Source organism: Cuculus canorus, chromosome Z, assembly GCF_017976375.1.
Source record: "Cuculus canorus isolate bCucCan1 chromosome Z, bCucCan1.pri, whole genome shotgun sequence".
Taxonomy (NCBI): domain Eukaryota; kingdom Metazoa; phylum Chordata; class Aves; order Cuculiformes; family Cuculidae; genus Cuculus; species Cuculus canorus.
This window is the reverse complement of record NC_071441.1, coordinates 75,096,579-75,123,616: the sequence shown is the minus strand read 5'-3', so window position 1 is coordinate 75,123,616 and position 27,038 is coordinate 75,096,579. Positions and strand designations below refer to the sequence as shown.

Genomic DNA, 27,038 nt, shown 5'->3' with positions numbered 1-27,038 from the left:
TGCCTGCTTCTCCCTATGTCTAGCGCTGGGTCTGCCTTTAGATTTCCAAAATCTGAAAGAACTGAAGGGGAGAGCTCTGGAAATGCTTCTGGAGCCACAGCAGCAGGTGGTTTGCAGAGAAGGAGGAGGAGAAGGAAGTGGTATCAGACTCGGAGGTGTAAGAAGCAGCAGGTGCCGGAGGCATCTCTTACTCTCAAGGTAGGCTGCTTAAATGTTTGGTGGAAAGAGAAATGTTGGAAATGTTTAAACCTTGGGTAAGCTGCTCAGGCAGCCTTATACTGGGGGAAGGGAAGTCTGGAGCTGATGTGTGTGCAAGGAGTTCTGGAAAAACAGGGGGCTCTAAAAACCTAGAGTGAAAGGATGGACTGAAGTTACTGAGAAATGCAGGACAAGGAGACGAGAGAAACCTTGGTGTGGAGATAAGATAACGGAGCAGGAGAGGATAAGCCCTGTGTTTTTGTGGAGCAGGGATGTGAGGAAAACCTTGAAGAGGACCAGGACTAGGGAGCACTTGTTTTTCCCAAGGATATGGCCTCAGTGATGAATAGGAGGAAGGTTGGAAGGGAAAGCTGGGAAGGAACAATATATGATGAAAAGAAGAACGCTTAATGAGTTCTTTCCTTCAGCAAATTTTAGGAGAGGCTGATGTGTAAACTCTTACTATCTTACGCATGTGAGGCATTAGAGTGAATAGATTATAGCTTGTGGTTTTACCCCAGTGAGTCCTGGGGCTGAAAGATGTAGCTATTATGTGAGAGGTGAGTGTACACGAGAACAGAAATGCCCAGCTCTAGTGTGAGTCTAGACATTGATGTGTTTCCTGGTGTGTTTGAAGGATGAAACACATGAAGGTGAGCTGAATGGAGAGAGGCAGCTTTAGTCTGGCCTGTGCCAGGATGTTTTGATGATCATAGAATCATGGAATAGTTTGGGTTGGAAGGGACCTTAAAGATCATCCAGTTTCAAGCCCCCTGCCATAGGCAGGGACACTTCCCACTGGATCAGGCTGCCCATGGCCCATCCAACCTGGCCTTGAACACCTCCAGGGATGGGGCAGCCACAGCTTCCCTGGGAAACCTGTGCCAGCATCTCACCACTCTCATTGTTAAGAAATTCCTCATATCTAGTCTAAATCTGCCCCTCTCAAGTTTAAACCGATTCCCCCCAGTCCTATCCCCACAAGCCTTTCTGAACAGTCCCTCTCCAGCTTTCTTGTAGCCCCTTCAGGTACTGGGAGGTCGCTATGAGGTCTCCTCTGAAACTTCTCTACTCCAGGCAGAAAAACCCCAGCTGCCTCAGCCTCTCTCAGCACCTCAGGGTGCTCCAGCCCTCCGATCATTTTTGTAGCCTCCCCTGGACTTGTTCCAATAGTTCTATGTCCTTCTCTAGACTGAGTATTCCAGAACTGGACACGGGACTCCGGGTGGAGTTTCACAAGAGAGGAGCAGAGGGGCAGAATCCCCTTCCTCGCCCTGCTGGCCACACTGCTTTGGATGCAGCACAGGACACGGTTGGTTTCTGGGCTGTGAGTGCACATTGCTGGTTCATGTCAAGCTTCTTATCAATCAGCACCCCAAGTCCTTCTCTGCAGGGCTGCTCTCAATCACATCATCTCCCATCCTGTATTGAAACTGTGGATTGCCCCGACACAGGTGATCTGAGAGATCCCAACCTGTGCCTTGCTTCTTTCATCTGGTATTGAACTGCAGGGAAAAGGAAGCGTTTGATGGACTCGGGGGCTGAACTCGCACAGCACTGTGGCAGACAGCACACTTTATTCGGCTGTGGGTTCCTCGTTTGAGCTAACAAAAGAGGTCTGAAATTAATCAAATCCTTATGTTGAAATCTTAAACAGCAAGTTACCTCCCTCAATCTGCCCACTGGGCACAAACTGCTGTCTTTTGGTGAGTATGGGCAAATGTATTTTGCTTTTGGGACCTGTTTTTTGCCCTCCCCCCTATGTCTCTCTCCAACTCATAGTTTGAGTTGGTTTTGCACAGCCTTTGCCTTTTTTTTTTAATTTTTTTTTTTTTAATTTCAGTAAGTCATTTTTTTTGAGGTTTAAGGGCCCAGTTGCCACTGAAATGGAGCACGCTGTACATGTTGAAGCGGGTTCAGAGAAGGACAACAAAAATGATCAAAGGCCTGGAACACCTACAAAAAGAAGCTGAGAGAGTTGGAGTTTTTCAGCCTGGAGAATGCTCTGAGGAGACCTTATTGTGGCCTTTCAATACTTAAAAGGGACCGATAAAGATGGAGAAAAACTTTTTAGCAGGGCTTCTAGCCACAGGACAAAGGAGAATGGCTTTAAACCGAAAGAGGAGAGGTTTAGACTAGATATTAGGAAGAAATCTTTTATGTGGAGGGTGGTGAAACACCGGCACAGGTTGCCCAGAGTGATGATGGATGGGGCTCTGAGCAACCTGATTGAGCTGAAGATGTCCCTGTTCCTGCACTCGGGAACTGGATGGAGCCTTCATGGTCCCTTCTAACACAAACCATTCTGTGATTGTACCTGGGTAATTATTATGACTGGATAATGATCTCTGGCTGATTTAGAAAATTATATTCTCAGCTGAGCCTTGGAGTTTGTTTTTCTGTAAATGCCTCCGTGTCTGCCTTGCAGCAGGGAACCTATTATCTTGTTTTGACGCTTGTTGCTGGTGACATTTTCACTTCATTTTTTATTAATAAATCGTGCCACACCATTATTACCACACAAATTATGACAATGTTGTTGATTAGGTGGGTAAATTAAGAAAACTGTCGAGCTGCAGTGCGGTCCAGCCTTTCCCGTTCTGCTCTTTCCATCAAGAAACCCACCATTATTTGGTGTTTATCCCTTATTATTTGTGACTACAGTCATTCTGTTTGGTAGCATTAATGCTGGAGGGCAGAGAGCAGCAGCCCAGATTGCTCTTCTGCCCCACCATGATCCCTGAGGCGAAGGGGCTGGTACTGGTTGGTCTGTGTGTACTCAAAAAAACCACCAAATGATTTCCCCTGGGTCCCCCCTTCTCCCCCGTCTATTCTTCCCTTAGTACCCCCTTTTGCCCCCACCTCCCCCCATGTTTCTTTTCCCCCTTGGTTCCTCCTCTTTTTCCTCCATTTCTGCCCTCCCCTTCTTTTTTCCCCTGGGTCCCCCTTTTGTCCCCTGGGTCCCCCCCTTTTTTTTTCCCCTGGGTCCCCCCTTTCTCCGATCGTTTTATCCTCTGGGTCTCCCCCTTTCTCCCCTCCTCTTTTTTTTCCCCTGGGTGTCCCCCCCCCACCCCCTTCTCCCCCCATTTTTTTCCCTGGGTCCCCTCTTTTGCCCCTCTCCCCTTTTATCCCCTGGGTCCCCTCTTTTGGCCCCCTCTCTCTTTTTTCCCTTTCCACCGCTCTTTTTTTTTTGTCTTGGTCCCCGCCTTTTTCCCTTGATTCCCCCCCTTTTGCCCCCCTCTCTCTTTTCCCTGGGTCCCTCCTTTAGGCTTCATTTTCCCTCTTCTCCCTCCTTGTCCTCCCTCCCCACACTTTTTTCCCTGGGTTCCCCCCTTTTCCCCCCCTCTATTCCCTTGGTTCCCTCCCTCCCCGTTTTTTTTCCCCTGGGTCCCCCCTTTGCCCACCCCCATTTTCCCTTCTCTCCTCCCTTTAACCCCCACTTTTTCTCTTTGGACTCCCCTTTGCTTCCCCCTCTCCTTTTCCTCTTTTTTCACCCCGGTGGCCCCCTCTTTCCCTTATTCCCATTGCCTAGCTCCTCCCATTTGCCCCCCCTTCCTCCCCCCCATTTTCCCGCGCCACTGGGCCCGAGGTCACGCCCCCTCGCCTCTCCCCTCCCGCTGCGCCGAGGCCACGCCCCCTCACTTTCCCCTCCCGCCGCGCCAAGGCCACGCCCCCTCCTCTCCCCCTCCCTCTGAGCTGAGGCCACGCCCCCCGCTTTCCCCTCCCGCCGCGCCAAGGCAACGCCCCCGCCTCTCCCCCCTCCCTCCGCGCCGAGGCCACGCCCCCTCGCTTTCCCCTCCCTCCGCGCCAAGGCCACGCCCCCGACTCGCCCCCTCCCGCTGCGCCAAGGCCACGCCCCTGCCTCTCCCCCCTCCCTCCGCGCCAAGGCCACGCCCCTTCCCCCCTTCCCGTCACGCGCGGGGCGCACGATGGTGGCGGCGGCGCCCGGGGACGGCGGGGGCACCGCGTGAGAAAATGGCGGATTTCGAGGAGCTGCGGGTGAGCAGGAGGGCGAGGAGGAGGAGGGAGAGGCGGGGGTGGCGGGGGAGCCCCTTAACACCCCCTAAGCTCCCCCCTTCCTCCCCCATCCCTCCACCCACACCGTGTGTGTGGGGGTGATGATGATGCTGCAACCGGTACCGGGAAAAGGGTGAGGGAAAAAGGGAGGAAAATTATGGTTTCTCTCAGTCCCGGGTGGGTGGGGGCTCCGCGGCGCCTGGGAAAACGCTGAATGTAATCGCAGGATCGTGGAAATGGGGGGGAAAAAAGCAGGAAGGAACCGTGGAAACGAGGGGAAAAAAGCAGGAAGGAATCGTGGAAACGAGGGGGAAGAAGCAGGAAGGAATCGTGGAAACGAGGGGGGAAAGGCAGGAAGGAATCATGGAAACGGAAAAAAGCAGGAAGGAATCGTGGAAACCAGGGGGGAAAAAAGCAGGAAGGAATCGTGGAAATGGGAGGGAAAAAGCAGGAAGGAATCGTGGAAACGAAGGGGAAAAAAGCAGGAAGGAATTGTGGAAACGTGAAGAGGAAAAAAAAAAAGCAGTAATCAATGCAGGCAGATCCTTTGTGCATGCAGTTTAGGGTGGGAAAGGTCAGCTCCGCACCCAGAAATGTGACAATAAAGTCCCCAAGTGCAGTAAAAAAGGCGTCCAAGCCAGGGCAAAGCAGGTGTGAAAAGGGAATATCAGGGTTCACAACCGCACGGCGTGATTTGGGTGGTCAGGAAGGTGTTTTGGGCCGTGGTTTCGTTTGGAAGGAAGCTTGAAGCCCATCCAGTTCCACCCACCTTTCCAACAGAGATCATGGTTAGGAAAGCATTTTGCTTCATGGATTGGTTTGAGTTTGAAGGGTGCTTAAAGCCCATCCAGTTCCAGCCCCTGTGCCACAGAGGTCATGGTCAGGAAAGTATTTTGGCTGTTGGAATGGTTTGGATTGGAAAGGACCTTAAAACCCATCCATATCCACCCTGCCTGCCACAGAGATCACAGTCAGAAAGGCGTTTGGATCATGTCATGATTTGGATTGGAAGGGACCTCACAAAACCCATCCAGTTCCGCCCACCTTTGCCACAGGGATCATGGTTAGGAAAGCATTTTGCTTCACAGATTGGTTTGGGTTTGAAGGGTTCAAAGCTTATCCTGTCACAACCCCCCTGCCATGGAGGTTACGGTCAGAAAGGTATTTTGGATCATGGAATGGTTTGGATTGGAAAGGACCTTAAAGCCCATCCATATCCACACACTTTCTCCCCTCCCCCACCCCCATGTCTTGGGAATCATAGTTAGGAAAGCATTTTGGATCACAGAGTGGTTTGGGTTGGAAAGGAGCTTAAAACCCATCCAGTTCCACCCCACCTGCCATGGGCATCACAGTCAGAAAGGCATTTGGATCATGTCATGGTTTGGATTGGAGGGGACCTTAAAACCCATCCAGTTCCACCTCACCTACCACAGAGATCATGTTAATGAAGGCATTTGGATCATGGAATGATTTGGGTCATAAGGAAGCTTGAAGCCCATCCAGTTCCATCCCTTTGCCCTGGGGCTGATGGTTAGGAAAACATTTTGGATCATAGAATGGTTTGGGATGGAAGGGACCTTAAGAGCCTGTCCAGATCCAAGCCCCCTGCCATGGGCGGGGATACTTCCACTGGATCAGTTTTCTCAAAGCCCCATCCAACCTGGCCTTGAACACCTCCAGGGATGGGGCTTGATCGCTCTTGATAATTTTATCTAGTTTCTACCCCTGTTGGATACCTTGGGAAGGTGGAACTAATTTTAAAACAATACATTTTTAGTAAAACCAGGAGAATTAGATGTCGGGAATAATTTTAGCAAAGCACCTTAGAGAAAGCATTTGCATTATTAGCTGTGATATGTTGTAGACACAAGAATAAAAATTAAGAATAAAAGATACTCGTTCTCAGCATTCCATAGAACTGTTTTACTTTGAAGACAAATACAACTTATTCTGTGTGCCTCGGATCCTGACAGCTACCCAGTGGATGAGCTTTTAAGGTCCCTTCCAACCCAAACCATTCTGTGATCCAAAATGCTTTCCTAACCATAATCCCCGTCACAGGAGGGATGGAAATGGATGAGCTTCAAGCTTCTTTCTGACCCAGTCCATTCCATGATCCCAAATGCCTTCCTAATGGCACTAACTGTGCCGTGAGGTTTTGAATCCTGGTATTCCTTCAGGCCCTGAGTTAGATGCCTTTTCTGTTGCACTCAGGGACTTTGTTGTAACAGATTTTTTGGGTGCAGGGGTGACCTTTCTTATCTCAAGGTGTGTACACAAAGAGCTGGCTGCGTTGTTCATGCTTTTTCCTTATGTTTCTTGAGTATCTTTGGAAGGAGAACCTTCTGCAGCATCCACACCTGCAGAAGTGCTGCTGAGGGAATACTGCATGCACACCTACAGAAGGCATAAAAGGCTTCCCTACAGAAGGAATAAAAGCCATTTAAATAGGAAACGTGGTGAGTTAGGAACCACTGTGAGTTTGGCTTCAATGTGAAGGAAGGTCTCGTGGCTGAGCTGGCTGTGGGCTGAGCAACAGTAGGAAATACACTGCGATTGCCAGGGAATTTCCTACACCAAGGCTTCTTCCAGCACTAACACTGCTTGGTTTGAAGTGGCTGCAGTGTAGCTGAGGAGCTCGCTTATAAAAATGTCATGGAAAGAACTGAGTCTCTTTATTTGAGGACGACAGCACTCTGTTTCAGACTTAGATTTAAGAAGGGTTAGCTTGTTTTTTCCTAAGTTGTCTTAAATGGATGTCTTCTTGAAACTTGTTTGTATGACCGTGTTTTCTCGGTGTCCGACTCATTTTTAGCCCTCTTTGCGAAGTCTCTCACAGGGTGTAGCCATGCGTGTGGCTAAACCCACAATGTCAACTTCGTAGCAGAGAATTCTTCTTTGTGCACCTCCATGCCTCCAGGCTTGAGCCAGCAATGTGATCTGCATTTTCCAGTGCTGCTGTAATCACTTATCTATATATGCATAAGTATTGATTGACTCTGTCTGGGAATTGGGCATCTAAATACCTTTGAAATTATATATGCACCTGAATTGCTTGCCAAAAGTAACACAGGAAAGTGGGAGGTGGTGGGGAAGGGAACTGGGTTTCAGGCCAGCTATGGGACTACCCTTTCATTGTGAAAAATAATAGGTATCAGTAGTTAAAGAAACAAACTAGTCTCAATAAGAAGAAGACAGGCTGAGAGAGTTGGGGTTGTTCAGCCTGGAAAAGAGAAGGCTCCAGGGAGAATGTAGAGCAGCTTCCAGTGCTGAAAGGGGCTCCAGGAAAGCTGGGGAGGGGCTTTTTATCAGGGAGTGCAGGGAAAGGACCAGGGGCAACAGTTTTAAGGTGAAAGAGGGGAGAGTGAGATGAGATCTTAGGAAGAAATGCTTTCCTCTGAGGGTGGTAAGGCCCTGGCCCAGGTTGCCCAGAGAAGTTGTGGATGCTCCATCCCTGGAGGTGTTCAAGGCCTGGTTGGATGGGGCTCTGAGCAACCTGATCCAGTGGGAGGTGTCCCTGGCTGGGCTTCAAGGGCCCCTCCAGCCCAAACCACTCTATGGTTCTATGAAATGTTTTTTGAAGTTTCTATTAGGTTTATTTTTTGTAAACGGGAGCGCCTGCAAAATGTGTCTGTTAGCCTGGAGCTTCTCTGAATATCTGTTCATCATCCAGCTGACAATAACTCATAGTCCGTTTTGGAAAAGCTCTAGATAATTTTTGGAAGAGAATACCGTAGACTGCCTTTATGCCTCTATGAGGCCTCTCCTTTACCGCCTCTATGAGGATGCCTTTGCATGTGCCTGCTTGAACACCAGGTTCTTGGTTCGCAGCTTCAAGTTTTCTTTCAGACAACTGATTCTTCCTGCTTTTGGCCAAAGAAGGATACTTCGCTTCACCTTCAGTACGTTTATGAACTGACCCATGGAGTGATCTTAAACTGCTGTTTTATACATTAATGTACGAGATGGTTTTTATGGCAGGATCGTTTGCTGCTCTTGTTGATTGCAATTTCCTGTAGAAGGTGATCTGTGCTGGCCTTATGAAAGGCCACTGGGGCAGTTTGGAGAGTTTGAATTTATTTTAATAAGTCGTTAAGGAGTGATTAAAGGCAGGAGGTCAGAGGTTCCTCCTAAATCCTGTTTTTTAGAGGGAAGCATGCAGGGGCAGCGTTTCTCTATTCTCAGGGAAAGGATCATTTTAATATTCGTTAGTGCCATCCCTTCTGGATCTTCAGAGTGAGGGTTCTGGGGAGCTGTGACTGCAGGGTGATAACTGATAGGCTGTAGTGGAAGAGAACATGGGGATTCAACGGAACCTGCTGTCATGTTGTGTCTTTAGGAAATCTTCAGTGTTGTTAAAGGATTCAGAAGTAGCTGTAAGCACAGCTACTGCATTTCAGGGTATTGGTGGAAACATCCAGTGTAAGAGTTGCTGTTCCAGACCTTCAGATTAACCCTGAATTAGTAGTGTTTTTCCAATTCTGTAGTTTCCGAGGTTTTCTGGAGTATTAGGGAGTTGCTGAGGAGATGTGGTGAGAGCAACTCTTATGTCTTCTATTTTGAGATGAAACTCTCATGCCTGCTGTTCACAGATGTTTTTTAAACATGGCTTGTACCCTTATCAATAATCCTCGCTCACAAGCAGCCCAGTGAGTGTCGAAAGGATTACACAGGTGTAGATGGAGGTGGAACAGAAGTCTGTGGTCTGGTGTAGAGGCTAGAGATGGTATGTGGACACGTTATTGAACAGAATTGGCCCAGGAGTGGAGAACTACAGCTCCTTCTGAGAACCACCTGTGAGAAGGATTCCAGCTCCCAACAAATTCTGAACTCACTAAGATTTGGCTTGAAGCTTCAGTTTGCATCCCAGCAAAATACTGCAAACAAGGGTATTTGTTATATATTATTACTTACAGTGAGAGGATCCCTTGGGTCCCCTAAGTTTCTGCTGGCATCCTGACTCTAATTTGGAAGCAAATCATGCAAAGTGCAAGCTGTCCTTGAAACACTGCAGGTCCCTAGTTTAGAAGATAACAACTTCAGTCTCGTGATTTTGTATTTAATCGAGTTTTAGAGTAATGTGTCAGCTTGATTTTTATGGAAAACAAAGGCTCTTTATAGGCAAATGAATGTGCCTGTGCCAAAAATAATTTGTATGACGCTAAGTGATCAGTTTCGTGTCTGTTGATGAAAACTCTTCAGTGAGAAGAGAAGGAAGTATGCACATGTGTCCTATGCAGAGAGAGATGTGACACGAAATTTACTGGGGTGTCTGTGTTTGTGAATGCTAGAAGTTAAGTCCCACTCTTAGTTTTTGTTCTTGTGCATCCAGTACTGAAGCCATGCAATTCAAACATGAAGAGCAATGTGATTTGGGGACCATATTCAAATGCAGCGATTGAAGTCTTATTCTTTTATGTGTTGGATCTTTCATTTGTGATACTCTGTCTGTCCACTGTCCTTGCCTTGTTTCCAAACAAAGCTGGATGGACAGCATTTACCTCTTTGCCAGGTGAAGCAGCACTTTATGCTAAATCCTTAGTGAAGGACAAAACACTTGAGAGCTTTTTTCACATGTCCTTTTCAAGCTTAATGTCATACATTCTTTTGTACTCTGTTTTATTTCAGCTGTATTAATAATGTTATGTTGTATGTACCAGCCATTTAGGGTGTAGTGCTTTGGCCTAGAAATCAAGTTCTGCGTTGTGATCTTGGGTAAACTTAAAATGATGGACAGAATCCAGAGTCCAGAGGAGGCCACAAAGATGATACGAGGTCTGGAGCGCCTCTCATACAAGGACAGGCTGGGAGAGTTGGGGTTTTTCAGCCTGGAGAAGAGAAGGTTCCAGGGAGACCTTAGAGCAGCTTCCAGTAGTGCTGAAAGGGGCTCCAGGAAAGCTGGGGAAGGCCTCTTGGTCAGGGAGTGCAGGGAGAGGACAATGGGTAATGGTTTTAAGTTGAAAGAAGGGAGATTGAGATGAAATATTGGGAAGAAAAGTTTTTCTGTGAAGCACCCATCTCTGGAGGTGTTCAAGGTCAGGTTGGATTGGGGCTTCGGTCAGCCTGATCCAGTGGGAGATGTCTCTGCCCATAGCAGGGGGCTGGAACTGGATGATTTTTTGTGTCCCTTCCAACCCAAACCATTCTATGATTTTTATGGTGTTTGCAAGTTTCTTTTGGTGATGTAGGCATCTTTAGACTGCAGTTTACACTGTGTGTGTTAAATAAGAACCTCTGATAAAATGCTGTTATCTTGTATCGGTAAAAATTTCCCTATTCTTGTATGCAGTCACTTTTTCAGACCAGCGAGGCTGGTTGTGGCACCTTAAAAGTTTGTTGTGTCTAGAATAGTTAACAGTTCATAACGATGCTGACATACAGTGGTGATGGTGGTACTTAAAAAATGAGGCTGCAGTGAAACTGGTCAAGCTTTGTTTTGAGAGTCTTGTGTGAAAGGAGCTTAACAATTTGATTTAAGGTTTTCATTCAGACCTTATGTGCCTGCAGCTTTGAAGACTAAGGCCTAATTTAGGAATTAGAGTTAGTCCAAAGAGAAATCCCTGTGATACTGAGGACCTGATGGTCATGCTGTTTGTGCCAACTGTTGTGTTGTTCAGAGCAGCTCTTACTGTGCTACAGCTTATACAGATTTAGCTGGTGACATTGTCATTCTTTTCCCAGGACCTGCAGTTTTTTACCTGTAATTACATCAGTTTCCCGAATACACTTGGATTTAGGGTCAGCGTAGAGGTCTTCAGCCATCTCAAGACAACAGTTGTGCTTTCCTACCGATATTACATGCTTCCAGCCTGCTGTAAATCAGCATGCCTGTAGATTTATTGCAAAAGATGTCATGAATGTGCTTCTCTGAGTGTCCAGGAAAGGGCTGAAATTCAGGAGTGAGGATTTGTGGGTTTTGTCCCTTCCCTGTATAGTCTTCACACTCTTCAGAAGCCAATGGGAATGAAGCAGAACTCTCAGGTGGAGACTGACCAGAACTTTTGAGTCAACTTGGATTGCTGCTGTGCGTTTGAGTGAAGGGTTCGCTACTTGAGCAGCTGTGGACTAGAAGCTGCAGTTGTTGGTGCTTGTAGACACATGCCAAGAATTTAACAGGCCTTCTTGGTTACCTTTCATTCCTACATGTAAGTACAGTGGTTGTTAAAATTTCAGGTAGCTTTGGTATAGGGAGTGTGGAGGATTGCATACCTCTTGTTTGAGAGATAGGTTCGATCCCTGATTTTGCTCTGAAACATGCTTGCCCTTAATTTCAGCAGTGTGTCAGCATTTCCTGGACTCCCTAACATCATCATGCCTGTGAAATGAATGCCATTCCAAATACACCTACGACTTAACGCAGTGTTTCTGCTTATGAATCATGGTTGCTATAGTTTAATGATAAGAAACAAAAAAGCCCCGTGAAAGTTCTTATGACCTTCAAGTACAAATTTCAGGGGAAAAACTGTTTCTGGAATATAAAAGTACTTGAATTATCCACTCTGATTTCCCTCCTTAAAGTTCTGTCAAACTGCTCTTTGTGTTCATGGAGAAACATTAAAAATAAAATGGCTTTGGTCTTCTGTGTTAAAAAAGCTTTTTATTGGGCTGTGCAGCTGTAAAGAACTTCTCGTAAGAGAAAATTGATGGCATTTACATGACACAACTTGAATGTCTGATCTTAATTCAGTGATGTGAGAAGCATGTTAATAGCTAGGCTGCAGTCTTCTGCAATATTGCTGGAATCCGAAAAGAAAATAACTTGATAGGGTTTGTTAGAAGCAAAATCTGTCTTGCACCATGATTATAAATGCTCCTAAGCATATTTTATGCTTCCATAAAACCTCGCTGATTATAATGAGTGTCCACTTATTGATACATCTGTAAATGGACTAATAAGCTAAAATGTGTAGTTCAGACTAGGCCTGTTTCCATGCTTATGGCTGTTGTTGCCTTAAAGGGAATAAGGAGTCAGCTTTAGGGGAAAAATGTTGCAAAAGCCATTGTTTAATTATGGCCAGTAAAACTCACTTTTGCAAGGCTTCTTTCAAGTTGTATGTGAGATTTTTGTGTTGATGGATGGAACTTGGTGGTGTTTTATAGTCCTAAGCATTTTTAATGGAGGTGTCAATTTAAGGTCTTGCTGACTGTGGTATTGAAGCCAGCCTCTGTCTTTTAATAAATGAAATCCATCTTGTAATAGAACGCTGGTTTGTGGAATTTCCACATAAAACGTTAGCTGTTTCATGGCATGATTGGCTGCATATTTCACCTTGATTAACTTGCAGGAATGCAGAGAAGGCAGCGGGCAGGGTAAGAGACAGTGTTTTGCAATACATGCTGTTTCCTTAATCTCAGCATAGAGGATTATTTTACTCATTTGCATTCTGATGATGGAATCCAGAACCATCCTTACAGCCTGCATCTGAATAAAGGAGCTGACGTTGCTATCAAGCTTGTGCAGCTATTTATGGAAGCATGCAATGTGGAGTTCTCAGTAAATTCTTGAATATCCATATTATCTCTCACAATTAACACGATTTCTTTTATGTGGCTTGACTTTGAAGATGTTATAGTACTGCAAGCTATTTTTTATAAATGCTGAAACGCTTTTACACAGTTTGACTGTGAGACTAAGAAAACGTAGCAAGGGTAGGACAGGCAGAAACTTAACCTACTCCAGCAGCTTGTGAACTGGATGAGGTTCTGCCTCCATCTCCTCTTTTCTTGGATTGTTTTACTGTTGAAAGATGTTACTGGGATGAAAAAAGGGTGAGATCTGCAGCTGGTGCCTGCTTCAGGTGCCACTCAGCACCTGATGTAGCACTGCTTTCACTGGCAGTTGCATCCCTTCTGCATTTACGGATGGGGTGTTTGGGAAATACCAGTTTGAAGGCTACTAGGCTAGCTTCATAGAAGCATCGTCAGCCACATTGGCTGCCTGGAAATGTTGAAATTCAGCAGCTGAAATAGGATATCCGTGTCACCTTAACTACGAGGAAGGGGTATGCCTGCTGAGAGCCCTGCCACTGTATTTTGGGTGGTTGTTTTGATAGGCACAAATAATGTTGCTCTGGAAAAGGTAGGTCCTGGTTGCTTGCTCCTGCTGTCTTGTTCTGGTACAGGTCGTGTTTTCATCCGTATCAGTTCTCCAATCTGTCTTATCATAAGAATATTTCTCTCTGCCTCAAGGAAAGAATAGGGAGCAAGCAGCTGGGTGTCTCGGGGAGTTCACCCCTTTTTTTGGTGGCTGCTTGTGTGGTTGTAGCAGAGTTGTGTTAAAACTTCATCTGTGGTCAGATCCGTGTCAGCATGTGTGGGAACTGCTGTAACTGCTTAGTAGGGACTGAGGCAGGTAAGCACCCAGCATTGCCTTTTGGGCTGTATGCCTTCCAAAATCAAGCTTTAAATATGTAAATTGGATGACTGTTCAAAAGTCAACAATGTACCTTTGAAGTGTTCTTAAAAATACCTTCTGTTAGAGCCTTCATTTGCCCGTCCTTGAGTCCAGAATTGATATGGTATGGCAACACAGACTGAAGTCAGACGTTCTTTCGTGTTTAAAACTTAACCTCCTTTTTACACTGGAAGAATCCCCCAGAAATAGGAAGTAACTTACATAAAAGAATTTTGGACAACTATATACCTCTCTGAAAAGAGAGCTCGCTCAGGAAAACGTGAGATGATGTGCCTGTGCTAAATTACTCCCTTGTAGTAAAGGGTAATAGTATAGTAATGATCCTCACTATGTGTGGCAAACCTTTCTGTTTGTGCACTTTGTAGTTCAATCCTCAGCCTTCCACAGCTGACTGATAGCCAGATAAATAATATTATTTTCAGTGAGTAATGGTACCAGATTCCCATGTTACCAGAATGCCATAGGAAAAAGGATGGGAAGTTTTCTGTGATGCTCTGGAAGAATCGGTTATGTTTGTTAACAGTTTGCTAGTGTGATATAATGTGGCTTTTTAAGTGTCCACCTTGCTGTGCCATCCTTTGAAGAGTGAATCCTGGTGTGTCTCCCTGTTTGTGCCTGTGTTTAACATGCTACACAAAATAAAGGATATTTTAGAATAAAGTATGAAGAACTTCGTTGCTTATTTTATGGAAGAGAGGTGATAATACAGATTAATCTGACTTTTTTGTTTCAGGAAGTGAGACAGGTTTTGTGGTAAAGCTTGTGCTTCTACCTGTGAACTGAAGATATCGCCTGGCTTGCATTAAGATTTTGTTGTTTCAGTGTGAAAACAAGTCTTGGAAATCAATAACACAACCAAACATCCTTCATCTTGCACACCTTGTTTCTTTGCTTTAACCGAACCGCTCTTGCCTTGTGAAAGGGTATGGGTGGTACCTGATGTGACAGGTGTAAAAGGAAAATGATGGAAGCTCAGGTTCTTCACCGTACCCCTCAAAGGCCTGCTTGTATTATGTTGGTTAACCAGTGCTTATCTCTTTTTTCTTTCTAGAATATGGTATCAAGTTTTCGTGTTTCTGAACTACAAGTGTTGCTGGGGTTTGCTGGACGTAATAAAAGTGGGCGGAAACATGACCTTCTGATGAGGGCACTGCACTTACTGAAGAGTGGCTGCAGCCCAGCAGTTCAGATGAAGATCAGAGAGCTCTACAGGTGTCGGTACCCAAGGGTCATGGAAGGACTTTCAGACTTATCAGCTATAAAACCTGCGGTTTTCAATTTAGACAGTAGTCCTTCTTCTGTTGAGCCTGACTTGGCAGGTGCTAGCGTTCACCCGCACCCTTCCAGTTCAGTCACGCCTCAGTCTTCTTCCTCACCTGTCAGTTCTGTGCTCCTCCAAAACAGTAAGTCTCACTTTGAGATGCAGCAGCTGTCCCCTCCGATTCCACCAGTTCATCCTGATGTTCAGCTGAAAAGCCTACCTTTTTATGACGTGCTCGATGTGCTCATAAAACCTACAAGTCTAGGTAAGTTTATAATAGCTCTGCAGGTTGCTCACTTCATTAAATAAATGTTGCCTGTGACAGTACAAAGTTCAGACTTAAATTGCTTTTTGCAGCTGGGGAAGAGTGAAAAGTCCCTCTCCTTCTTATTAAAGATATAAAACCAGAATGGCTTGGGTTGGAAAGGACCTTTAAAGGCCATCTTGTCCAATCCCGGGTATCGAGTTGGATTAGGTTGCTCAGAGCCCATCCAGCCTGACCAGGAATGTTTCCAAGGATGGGGCATCCACTGCCCCTCTGCACAACGTGTGCCAGTGCCTCACCACTCTCAGTATAAAAAAATTTCTTCCTTCTATCTAGCCTGAATCGTCCCACTTTTAGTTTACAACTATCAGCCCTTGTTCTGTCCCAACAGGCCTTGCTAAAAAGTCTGTCCCCATCTTTCTGAAAAACCCATATTCTGTACTGAAAGGCCTGTGCTCTGCGCTACTGTCCTGCTGTGTAGCCACCTTTTGATTTCTGGTCAGTGATACCTAGAGGTGGCAATGATGTGCTAGAATATTCCCTAGCAGCTGTTTTCCTCAGTGATCCTGAGGAAAGTGATCCTTTTTTCTGTAAGGAGAATCCTTCCTTAGGGCTGTCACCATGCTAGAGGTGCAGGTAAATTTCTCTTTCTCTGGAAGATTGTAGGCTCTTTGGGTGTTGCCCAGTTTTCACAAGAGCAAGGTTCAGTCTAGTCCTGTAACATTTGAGTTCTCTCAGGACGTGGTTGAGGGGGTCAGGAATAGTTAAACAGAATACTTGCTTGCCCTCAAACTTTTTCCAGAGCACAGTGCCTGAAGGTGGCATCAGCCAAACTGGAACCTGGAAATGTGTGAGGAGTGAGGAAATGAGGTGTGAGGTGTGACTTGATATACAAATAATGGGCCCCTCTGATGTTAGAGGTACATGAGCACTGGCTAAAAATCACTCTAGCGCAGATCCATGAGGAAACTTGGAAATGTTATTTAGTATATCTAGATCAGTGTAGCTAGCTTATAGTCCCAGTTAGTAGGCTCAGGCAATTGGGACATGGAACAAACAATTTTTTTGTGTTTGAGAATTAAGGATTGGAGAAGAGAGAGGTTCGAGTGAGGAGTATGGTCAACTTCACTGTGACCCTTTTAAAGGGACGAGTGTAGATATTCCTTTGTGCTAATACGAGAACACAAGAGCGAGTGTAGGTGTGGGGTTTAGTTTTAACCCACACTCAATTCAGTAGCACAGTACTTCCATCATATTTTGAACACATGCCTAAGTATTATTTCAAAGTATAAAATGCTGTCTGTGGTGCATGTTCGTGCGTGCACACATGTACGCATAATGCAGTTTTGCATTGTTTAAGGAAATTGGTGTATGCGTGTCTGCTCCATCTTGGTTCTGTTTCAAGTTTGTCTCTGTGTGTGTGCATTCTAGGCACACAGATAGCCTTCTCTGGATGATGCAGTGTGCTCAATAGCCTAGCTCTTCCAGATTTACCTGGTGTAGTTGTGCAATTTTTGTATTTATCCTCCTTCCTGGTTACTCCAAACTGTCAGACAAGTCCAATCTACCTTCACTTCAGGTCAAGATTTCTAACTTATGAAGTATCAAGACAGCAGAGAAGGAACATGTACATACTATGAACTTTTAATACTAAAATACTACTGTTCCCCATCAGTCAGACAGCTAGGAATCTGGTATGAAAGTTATTTGGGGTGTTTTTTCATTTTTTTCCTGAATTTTAGTGAGGGATAATTTCCAGGTGTAAAGTCTGGCTGGCTTCTCTGGCGTTATGGGTTGTGCTCCCTCCCTCCCTTCCTTCCCAATGGCTTAGTTACCTTTAGCTGGTTTTGAATTGAGTGACTTCCCAGCTGTCCATTAATAACTTCTAGTGCACATTCTCTTCTTGTAGTACCTTAAAATAGTTGTAAACATCTTGTCTGTGGTGCTGTCTTTGTTGGGTATCCGGTGTTGTATTTTATTGTGTGTGTTTGAACCTTTCTCCCTTGGGAGGAGGGATTATAACACGCCTTGCCAAGCTTCTTTAGTACTCAAGTGTTAAATGATATTAAGCCATCTGAATATAGCTGAATGAATGATTTGTTCCGTTGCTTTCCTGTTGACAGTTACGTGCAGTTCAACAACAATTTGATTATATTAGCTGACTTGTGCCTTGTACCAGGAAACACTCAATTGCAGATCCTGTTTTGATCAGTGACTTCAAGCACTGTGGTTAAAACTCTTCTTTGTCTTTTTTTTTTCCTAGTACACAGCAGTATTCACAGGTTCCAAGAGAAGTTTTTTATCTTTGCTTTAACACCTCAGCAGGTCAGAGAAATCTGTATTTCCAGGTAAGACTAAGAGTCTGTCGTAATATATATACTTTTGCAGAATTTCAGGAGAAAATGTGATTTTTTTTTTTGTTCATTTTACACATCGTACAAGCCTTCAGATGCAGAGGAATAATACTCAGCAAAGCCCCGCTGGATTTATCTGTTCTGTTTTCTTCAGGAACACAGAAATAATGTGCAATTGGGGTAAATCCTGTGCCACCAAAAAGTTAACAATTACTCAGTTCCAAATAATCCTGACTATTTAGAGCTGTGGTAAGGTTTTCTTCCCTGCATGTTTCCTGGCTGCAGGAATGGAAGGCTGCTTTTATCTTTTGTCTCGGGGTTCGTGTTGTTGCAAGACTTGTGGTATAAGACAAGAGAATTCACAGGGCTTTTTCGTCTCTGGCAACATCATACTTTGTTGTTGCATCCTGTGTCAAGGGTTTATAGCTGATCCTAAACTCCTGCTTAACTTGCAGTAGATGAAAACAGAGTTGCTCTTAAGATGTGTTCATAGCTCAATAAAAGAAAAATAAGAGCAGAGTGTAGTGATGTTGGAGCAGTTCTTTCTACATGTGACTGGAATATGAGTCTGTCTGACTTCTCTCTTCCATCTCTTTGTCACAGGGACTTCTTGCCGGGGGGAAGGAGAGATTACACAGTCCAAGTGCAGCTAAGGTATCTGTTTCACAGTGTTCTCTTAACTGCTAAGTTGAGTAATGTAACATCAGTCTGAGTGTTTGTGGGGACATAATGAATATGGTGACACTTGAAAATGACACTCTCTTTTTTTGGGATATAGATTGTGCCTAGCAGAGACAAGCTGCCCTCAAGAAGATAATTACCCCAATAGTCTGTGCATTAAAGTAAATGGGAAGCTGTTTCCATTGCCGGTAAGCTTGTTTGTGTGTATTTATGGCTTCTCTGTGGCTTGTGCCATGTGGGGTTTTTCTGTAATGTTACCATGCTAAAATGATCAAACTGTTTATTATTATCACTTGGATTTCTCCAGCTACGAATGTGAGGCACATGGTTTGTATGCTTGCTGTGTGAGAGACCTGTTACTACTATTAATCATGTTTTAGCCAGTGCATGGATTAATTGTGATTTAGCCACCTATAGCAAACCTCATCTGTTGCAGGTAAAGCAATATGTCAAACCAAACCAGTATCTGTGGGGGATATCATCCTCGTAGATCCTCAGAGTGAGTTTATTTGACGTGATTGGTAGTAACCCTCACTGTTTGGGCTATCTGTATTTGTGATTGGCTTCAGTTCCTTCTTGTTACAAGGGAATGGTGTCACTTTTTTGTGTATGTGTTTGTGTGCTGCTCTGCATCTGTCTGAATTGCATTGCAGGGTGAAGAATGGCCATGTTTTAGGGTTCCTAGCATTAGCTGATACTGGAACGGAATAGTGTCGGCAGTCACAGACTTCAGTGGTATCTGGTGTTGCAAAAGTTAATCCATAGGCAGGGTCACCTCAAGGCTTGAATGTACACAGAAATTGGAAAGCACTCTAGTTCTGAAAAATCTCTGGAACAGGTGTCACCGTACAATAGAACAGGGATAAAATCCTGCTCAGCCTGTTCTCTAATAGTTCTGCAAGCTACAGAAGATGGAAAAAGTAGTACAGAGGGGTGTTTTTCAGCAGTGGATTTGGAAAAATGCTGTGTGAGGAGAGATGTGAAACCTCTTTTTCAGCATTTGTCACCTTCTTTGTGTCAGATGTGTTGTCCTGTGCCCTCTGTCCTGCCATATGTGACCATGACTGCTTTTCTGCCTGTGCTCCACTTAAACAAGACTCCCTCGCTGCTCTTCCCCCTACTTCTGTAACAACTGGGTCGTTGTTCCTTTACCTATCTTCAGTGTTTAAGAGGTTTCTCTCATAAGTTTTCTGACCAATATTTTCTGTGAATGCCAGATCTGTTCTGTGACGAACTTCCAGGATTTTCTCCTTTCTTCTGCAGGTTTTACTTTCTTCAAGCAGTCCAAGAAAATGTATCAGATCTGACCTTATCCTCATCTGTGTCTGCTGGTTCTCAGTCTTGTTAGTACAGTTTACATCCCACTAAGCTGTGCTACACTGTCCATTTTGTGTGCAACATCTGTCACAATCATAGCAAAAATGTTTTGTAATCTTGGACTCCAGCTTTGCTTTAGATCTAAACCCTGTAAGTTCTTCTCTGCGTCCTGAAATGATTCTTTAAAACTGTTCAGAAGAAACTTCAGGTGAGAAAGTGGTTAAATGACCACTGTCTGGGCAACTTCCTTTCCTCTACTCCTTCAGTATAAGTAGAATGATAGCCATAGTCTAAGTCGGAGTGCTCTCTGCAAACACTTTTTCTTCCTCTGGTCTGTGGGTTTGGTCACTGTCTGCATCCTGCTCGTAGTTCCTTCCTGTTGCAGGGAGCACAAGGTAACTTCTTTGCCTCAGAGACCACAGTTGTCCAGCTTGGCAGCATGGGTGTTAGGTAATTAATCAGTGATGCCAGTCTCTGTTGCCAACTTGTTCAACTCTTAAGTGAGCTCTGTTCTGTCTTTCTCTGGAATAGAAGTTCATGCCTCTGCAGATGTCCGTAAATTATTCTTGGTCATCGCCTTGGCTGCAGTCCTTAACAAAAACTTGAGACAAATGCTGCCAGTGTGCCAGGGCTGCTTGAGGGTGTGACGACTCATGTTAGCACAGTGTTTTCTTGTATTTCTACAGCTGCATGTGTCCACTTCTGATAATGTTGGTTCTGACTTAAAAGGAGTAAATGTAGAGCCTGCTGTGCTGGTGTCTTGGCAGGTAGCAAAGATTTTGTACAGCAGGTGCTTCACCTATTGGCTTCTCTTGTAGCCAGAACAAAATGTGGAAGTCTGAAACGTTAATTTGCTTTCCTTCTCAGGAGTCCTCTGCAGGTCTCTTTCAAAGGACAACATCAGATATGTCAGGGCAGGCTGGAAACAGCCATGCAGAAGAGCAGTCATACTTTCTGTTGATAGGTTTATCTGGCTCTAGCAGGATGCACTTGCTTTGACTAATATGCTGCTTGAAAGAAGCATGGAAAACTTAAGGGTCCAAATAATTTTGGCTCTTGTTAGCCGCTGGAATTGGCGGCCTAACAAAACAGTGGTAGACCATGCTGGTTGTGATAGGCAAGCAAAGTGCGCTTTACTGAATTCCTGGAAAGGTAGAAAGGGAAGGTTTTATAGTGTTCTAAGAATACATGATTGAATTTGATCTCAAGGTTGCTATTTTGTAGAAGAAAACATAAAAAAAACTGACTGAAATTAAGCATGTGAGCTGCAGAGCCTGTCTATGAGAAACAAGAAAACCTGGGTAATATAAGAACTTGCATCTTTTCTCTCTTGAAAGCAAGGCAACTTCATTTTAGGTTTGAGACCAGAAGCATTATTGTGGCTGGTACAGTGTGTTTGGGAGTAGTCCCCTAAATATTGCAGGGATAGTGTTTGTCTACATAAGCTCCCATAGTCATTGTAGTAGAGAATGGTCTACTATAGCTGTCACGGTTTAGCCCTACTTGGCCAAAGTTGTGCAGTTGAGCCTCAAATCCCCTGTTTCCCCCAATACCCTGCAGGGAAAGGAGAGAGGGAAGTGAGAGGGAGAAGACTTAAGGGTTGAAAACTAAAACTACAGCTTTAATGAAATGATAGCGAGAACAATGAAAATAATTAGGAAGTAGTAAAATATAAACCAATATGAGATCATGCCCCCACCCCTCAATAGCTGTATGTCACTGCAAATGCTGTAGAGCAGACACGATGGGATGGGTCCACAGCTGGGAGGGAGCTGAGCTCATGAACCGGATTCAGGAGCGCATGGTTCTGAGGTCAGGAGCAACCAGACAGACGAGGTCCTCGCTGGACACTGGCTGTCGCAGAAGAGAGACAGACCCTCGTCATCTCTCAAATTTGTACTGAGTGCGACGCATATGGGGTGGAATACTCTGGTCAGTTTAGGGTCACCTGTCCTGTTCACCACTCCTTGCAGGTGCAGTGCCTTTTCCACCAGCTTGAGGGTGGCCTTGATTAAGTACAAGCATTGGCCTTGTTGCATACCAGTGCCCTGTGTTACCACTTTAGCGAAAGTCACTGTCTCAAAAACATGCAATTAGTTTTCTGAGAAATGAAATTATTTGGATTGACTGAGAAAGCAGGATCAGCTTCTGACTCTCAACTCAAACCACAACGACAGCAAAGCAATTTGGACTGTACTCTGTAAATGGCTGCAGCTGTTGTGAGTGAATAAATGCAAAATAGTTCTTTCTCTTAGGTGTAAAATCCTAAGTATCCTTATACATCTGCTCCCTCTGTGTTCTGCGGTAAAGGACACATGGCAAGGTGCGTGATAGCTACTGGTTCACTCATCTGGGCTAAGAGCCATAGCGCAAATAGCTCTTCAAGTGCTGTCTGCTGCTCGGGCCCAGCAGAGCTGCCTGGAGAAGCTGAGTCCCTGTTCCGTCACTGAAAGCAGGAGTCCTGTTTGAAACTATAATAATAAAGGGCTGTTGTGAGGCATAGCCAGGGCTTGGTTGTCAGGTGGGAGGTGGACTATTGATAAAGCTGCTTTAGAAACCTAGAAAGTGATGTGGCAGCTCTTGAGGCCTCGATGGACTAAAGGCAGTGATTATCCTGTGGTATACATGGCAGAGTGGAAGAGGCTGTTTATTTGTGTTTTTTATTTTCAGGCTTTCACCTTTCAGAGTAACTCTTTTTCCAGGTATGAGGCTGCGAATGTGTGTGCTTCTCTGGGTAAAATGGTGTGTGTGTACAGGGTTTCAGTGTGTTTTTTCTTCTACAGAACAACGCTCTCTTGAACTAAACAAAACCTGGCATTCGGTTCTGTGTAGACACGGGGCTGCGATCTTTTATTGGCAACCTGCTGGTGCAGAATGAATTTTAGATAAGGGGACTACAGTCCGGTTGCGCCAGCTCAAACCAGAGATCACTGGAGTTCCTGTTACAGGTGGGATTGCTTTTGCAGCACCAGATGAATAAGCTGCAGTGAGGCCGTGTGCTCCTTCACACAGCACAAGTTTCTTTCTGTTCATGATATGCTGGACAGTGTGTGCTTACCTGGAAGCGAAAGGAAACTGTACGGCTCCTGATTCAATTCACAAATGTCACATAGGAAATAAAACCACAGAGAAAAGCTGCCCAGGTTAGGAAATTAATCATAAGATCATGGAATCGTTTGAGTTGGAAGAGATCTTAAAACTCATCCAGTTCCAACTCCTGCCATGGGCAGGGACACCTCCCACTGGATCAGGTTGCTCAAAGCCCCATCCAGCTTGGCCTTGAACACCTCCAGGGATGGGGCAGCCACAATTTCCCTGGGCAACCTGTGCCAGTGCCTCCCCACCCTCACAGTAAAGGATTTCTTCCCCATGTTTAAGCTAAATTCCCTCTCTTTCAGCTTAAAACTGTTCCCCCTTGTCCTGTCCTTGCATTCCCTGATCAAGAGCCCCTCCTCGGTTTTCTTGTTTCTTGTTTCAGTACTGAAAGCTGCTCTAAGTCTCCCCTTAGTCTTCTCTTCACTAGACTGAAAAACCCCACCTCTCTCAGCCTGTCCTTCTATGGAAGGTGCTCCAGCCCTCTGATTGATCTTTGTAGCCTCCTCCAGACCCGGTTCAACAGCTCTATCTCCTTCGTATATTGAGGATTCCAGACTGGACACGATACTGCAGATGAGGTCTCACAAGAGCAGAGTAGAGGGGCAGAATCACCTCCTTTGCCCTGCTGGTCACATTTCACAGCATTTAGTGTTTATTTCTGCAGACAACAGCAAGGAGTATTGGCTCTGATATACAGCTGATATTCCATGTACAGCCCTTCTTCACTTGTCCTGGGAGGGTGCAGGTGGCGACCTGCTGCTGATAGGTCTAGATGCAGTTGATGTGAGGCAAAGCAGACACCAAGAAGATGGGGAGCTCTTAGAACGAGACTTTATTGTTTCTTAAATAGGATCAGTGAAGCATTTTCTGGGTGTGAAACACTGAATTGACTGTTCATGACTTCCTGTATCTGTCACTAGGGCTGTGTCCTTGATGTTCCATTCTCTTTCAGGGAGGGAAAAAAAGGACAAGGCATCAACATTCTCTTCCATCTTTTCAGTGCTCTGTTAAACCACGTCAAAACAAAAAATGCTTTAAAAATGTGGTTAAATTGTGGTATTAGACTATCAGACTGATGTTTCTCTGAGTGGGTGTTGAATTTGGTCTCCAACTGAGAGACCCTCTAGGTTTTCCTGCTTCCCGGAAATCTGTTTAAAACCAACAAGTCCATTTTAGAGTACAGCAAGTAGACTTGGTAATGCTTTCCTTGTCCTTTCTTCCCACAGGGTTATGCACCACCACCGAAAAATGGAATTGAACAGAAGAGGCCTGGGCGCCCCTTGAATATAACATCTCTAGTTCGGTTGTCTTCAGCAGTGCCAAACCAGATATCCATTTCCTGGGCTTCTGAGATAGGAAAGGTAAGCTGTGTGTTCTGTAGAATGTGGAAAGCTGTCCAAGTATCCTCATTCCTTCTCCTCTGCTGCCTGATGTTGCTGGCAAGGCATACACTAACGAGTATGTAGTGTTAAGTGGCTGAACTTCTTGTCATCAATGCCAGGAAACAAAGTGCTCTAAAAGTATGGTAGTTTGTAGTAACATATATAAGATTGGCATGCAGATGGCAAAGACTTCCTCATAGAATTCACATTGGAAAACTATCTGTTAGGCTTTGCCTGAAATGTGTGCCAAAAATACCAAATATTTGTGGTGTAAATAACATGGAACAGTTCAGACTTGACAAAATAACAAAAAGAAATCCTGCTTCCTTCCTTGTAACCTGAAGGAGTGAAAGAAGGAATTATGTAGCCATAAGTTCTAAGCCATGTTTGTCATTATCCATTGTAAGTGTCTGTTGGAGGGGGCTCTAAACTGACCAAACGTGCCAAGGCCATGGGGGAGGAGACGTGCATTTGCTTTGGACGTTTTTATATTTTCTAACCAGGTAAATGCTAGATGATTTTACAGCAGCAATTTTTAGGTCATAGGAAGATCTGTTAATGGATATTTCTGTCATTATTCTTTTGAAATTCCTTTTTTTTTTTTTTTTAACATAAAAATGGCCTCTCTGAGTTGATTTAAAACTGCACTTGTAAGTAAATGAAAATAGAATGGAGTTTCCAGCTCAGAAAGCTATTTAATGGCAAGTTGCTGGGAAGGATTTGCTGGCGAGGTATGAGGCTGCTGGTGTCAGGTCTTTCTGGGTTTGATGGCTGGACCACACTTGTATGGGGTGTCTGCAGTTGAAATGCAGGATATCCCACCAGGTTGTTTTTTCTTACAAATGAAGAGTATTCCTGGAAGCTTGGGTGGCTTGAGGGAGAGCGGGCTTGATGTTAGGGTGGGGTAAGAAAGAGAAAATTGAAGCCTCTTCATGATGCAATTCTAAACTTTATGGAAAGTTGCAATGGGGAACAGCATGCCAGATTTCAGGTAGCAGGAGATAAAGAAGGGGGTAGTGAATGAAATGTGATACCTGTTGCTTTCTGCTGCCAACAGTCATTAATCCTACTTTAAAAGGAATTAACCTTTAAAGGGGCTGCGTGGCTGTTTGTAATTTCCCCTATGGATTTGCTAAGGAAAGAAAAGCAGGGTTTGAAGAGTTTCTGGATTCTTCCTAGGTTTGAATGGCTGTTGGTAAAGTCAGCTTCTTCTTTCGGTGGGCCAGAGGCACACTATGTTTCCAAGGTAGATTCCACTAAGCTTTTTAAAATAACTATAATTCTAAAAAGAAATTGGAGAGATAGCTACTGTCCAGAGAATAAATGAAAGGCAGTGCTGACGGCAAAGCTTCTGAAATGGGTGGGGAGTGGGAAATCCAGGCTGTTCACTTCCCAGTCATTAAGCACAAGATCTTGGAAGTGACTGTGGGTTGTGTGTGGTCTTGGTCCTTCCCATTGGCCCTGGCTTTCTTATCCCCTTATGTTTGCCAAAACATACTCTCATGGAAGCAGCTGAATCGGAGGTTGTCCCAGCATTCCCCCATGCCCTGAAAGATATATTGAGTTCTTTGGTTTTAATGCTGGTGCTCTGCTCTAAGCATGAGAAATAGCAGAGCAAGCTGTTGCTGTTCCTCCTCTAAATGAGGCCCTTGAGGACAGTGTGGAGTGTCGTATGAGGGCTTACTGATGTCTGCCTGACTGATTGTAGAGGCTTCAGAGTGCAGGAGGCATCGATCCCGCAGATCTGGTCAGACTTGAGCCTACAGAATTCATTCTGCAGGCAGTAACCTGTGCAAGGCATGGCCATTTGTTAAGGAAAAAAGAATCAATTTTTCTTAGTGATTTCCTATGCATTTAGATTACTTTTTCAGTTCATCTAGGTACGAGCTGTTTTTCCCTACAGGTGGTAGAGGAGGAGCAGGGCAGTAGGTGTTCTTGGTTAACATTCTTGTGCTGTGCCCAGGCAGTATAGGAGCCATAAGAAGGTGGCTGGCATGGAGTGGAAGTAAGAGATCGCGGGTTATGTTTGGTGTACAGATGAAACCATTATTGTTCTCCTGCAGTGGGGCTTGCAGAATTTTCTCCTCATTAGTGACCTTGAATAAAGTGAACACTGAACCAAAGAAACTGGCAAGTGGTGCAGATTAGGGAATAGTAACACATGCTGAGGAACAGCCTCAGAGGAGTAGATGCGGTGTAAAGAGGCTTGGCTTAGAAGTGCAGAACAAACTAAAGAGAAGGCAGAATGGAAATAGTGCAACCGCGTGCTGTTTCATAGAATCACTAGGTTGGAAAAGACATCAGAGATCATAAAGTCTAACCATACATGTCCACTACTAAACCAAATCCCTGAACACCTCATCCGCCTGTCTTTTAGACCCCTCCAAGAATGGGGACTCCACCATCTCCCTGGGCAGCTTCTGCCAGCGCCTGAGAATCCTTTCAATGAAGGAGACATTTTTCCTGATGTCTAATCTGAACCTGCCCTGACACAACTTGAAGCCATTCCCTCTTGTTCTATTGCCTGTCACTTGGGAGAAGATACCAACACCTCCCTTGCTACAACCTCCTTTCAGGCAATTGTAGACAGTGATAAGGTCTCCCCTCAGCCCTTCTCTTCTCCAGGCTAAACAACCCCAGGTCCCTCAGCCACCTCTCATAACCCTTGTTCTCCAGCCCCCCCTCCCAGGCTTCCTCTTCTCTGGATGCACTCCAGCCCCTTAATGTCTTTCTTGTAGTGAGGGGACCAAAACTGAACACAGGATTGAAGTTCTGGCCTCATGAGTGCTGAGTCCAGGGGCACAATCACTTCCCTGCTCCTGCTGGCCATCCTGTTTCTGATACAGGCCAGGATGCCATTGGCCTGGTTGGCCACTTGGGCACTCTGCTGGCGCAAAACACTTGAAGGTGGTGGTTCTGCACCCAAAAGAGCATTCATCTTTTCTTTTGTCATATGGTTGTTTTTGGGCTTCCCACTAACAGACTGACACCGAAAAAGGGAAGGATTTAGGAGACAAGTGTGATAATTTCTCAAAGAATGTGTGAGAAG

At 45.0% G+C, this 27,038-nt stretch overlaps 1 protein-coding gene across 10 annotated transcripts in view; it reads left to right on the top strand.

Moving 5' to 3' along the window:
* The window catches only part of PIAS2 (protein inhibitor of activated STAT 2), a 36,901-nt gene continuing 9,863 nt past the window's right edge, over positions 1 to 27,038 (top strand). For 9 of the 10 annotated variants that reach the window (XR_008447751.1, XR_008447749.1, XR_008447750.1 and 6 more), the window contains exons 1-6: positions 1 to 198; positions 14,685 to 15,159; positions 17,423 to 17,507; positions 18,117 to 18,167; positions 18,292 to 18,382; positions 23,834 to 23,968. Coding sequence is in view for 4 of the 10 variants with exons in the window: in XM_054054209.1 (XP_053910184.1) it covers positions 16 to 198; positions 14,685 to 15,159; positions 17,423 to 17,507; positions 18,117 to 18,167; positions 18,292 to 18,382; positions 23,834 to 23,968 (1,020 nt within the window). In the remaining 6 variants the exon portion in view is untranslated. Of the gene's footprint in view, positions 199 to 4,082; positions 4,198 to 14,684; positions 15,160 to 17,422; positions 17,508 to 18,116; positions 18,168 to 18,291; positions 18,383 to 23,833; positions 23,969 to 27,038 lie in introns of those variants that run through there. The other variant, XM_054054210.1, reaches the window with a different exon arrangement.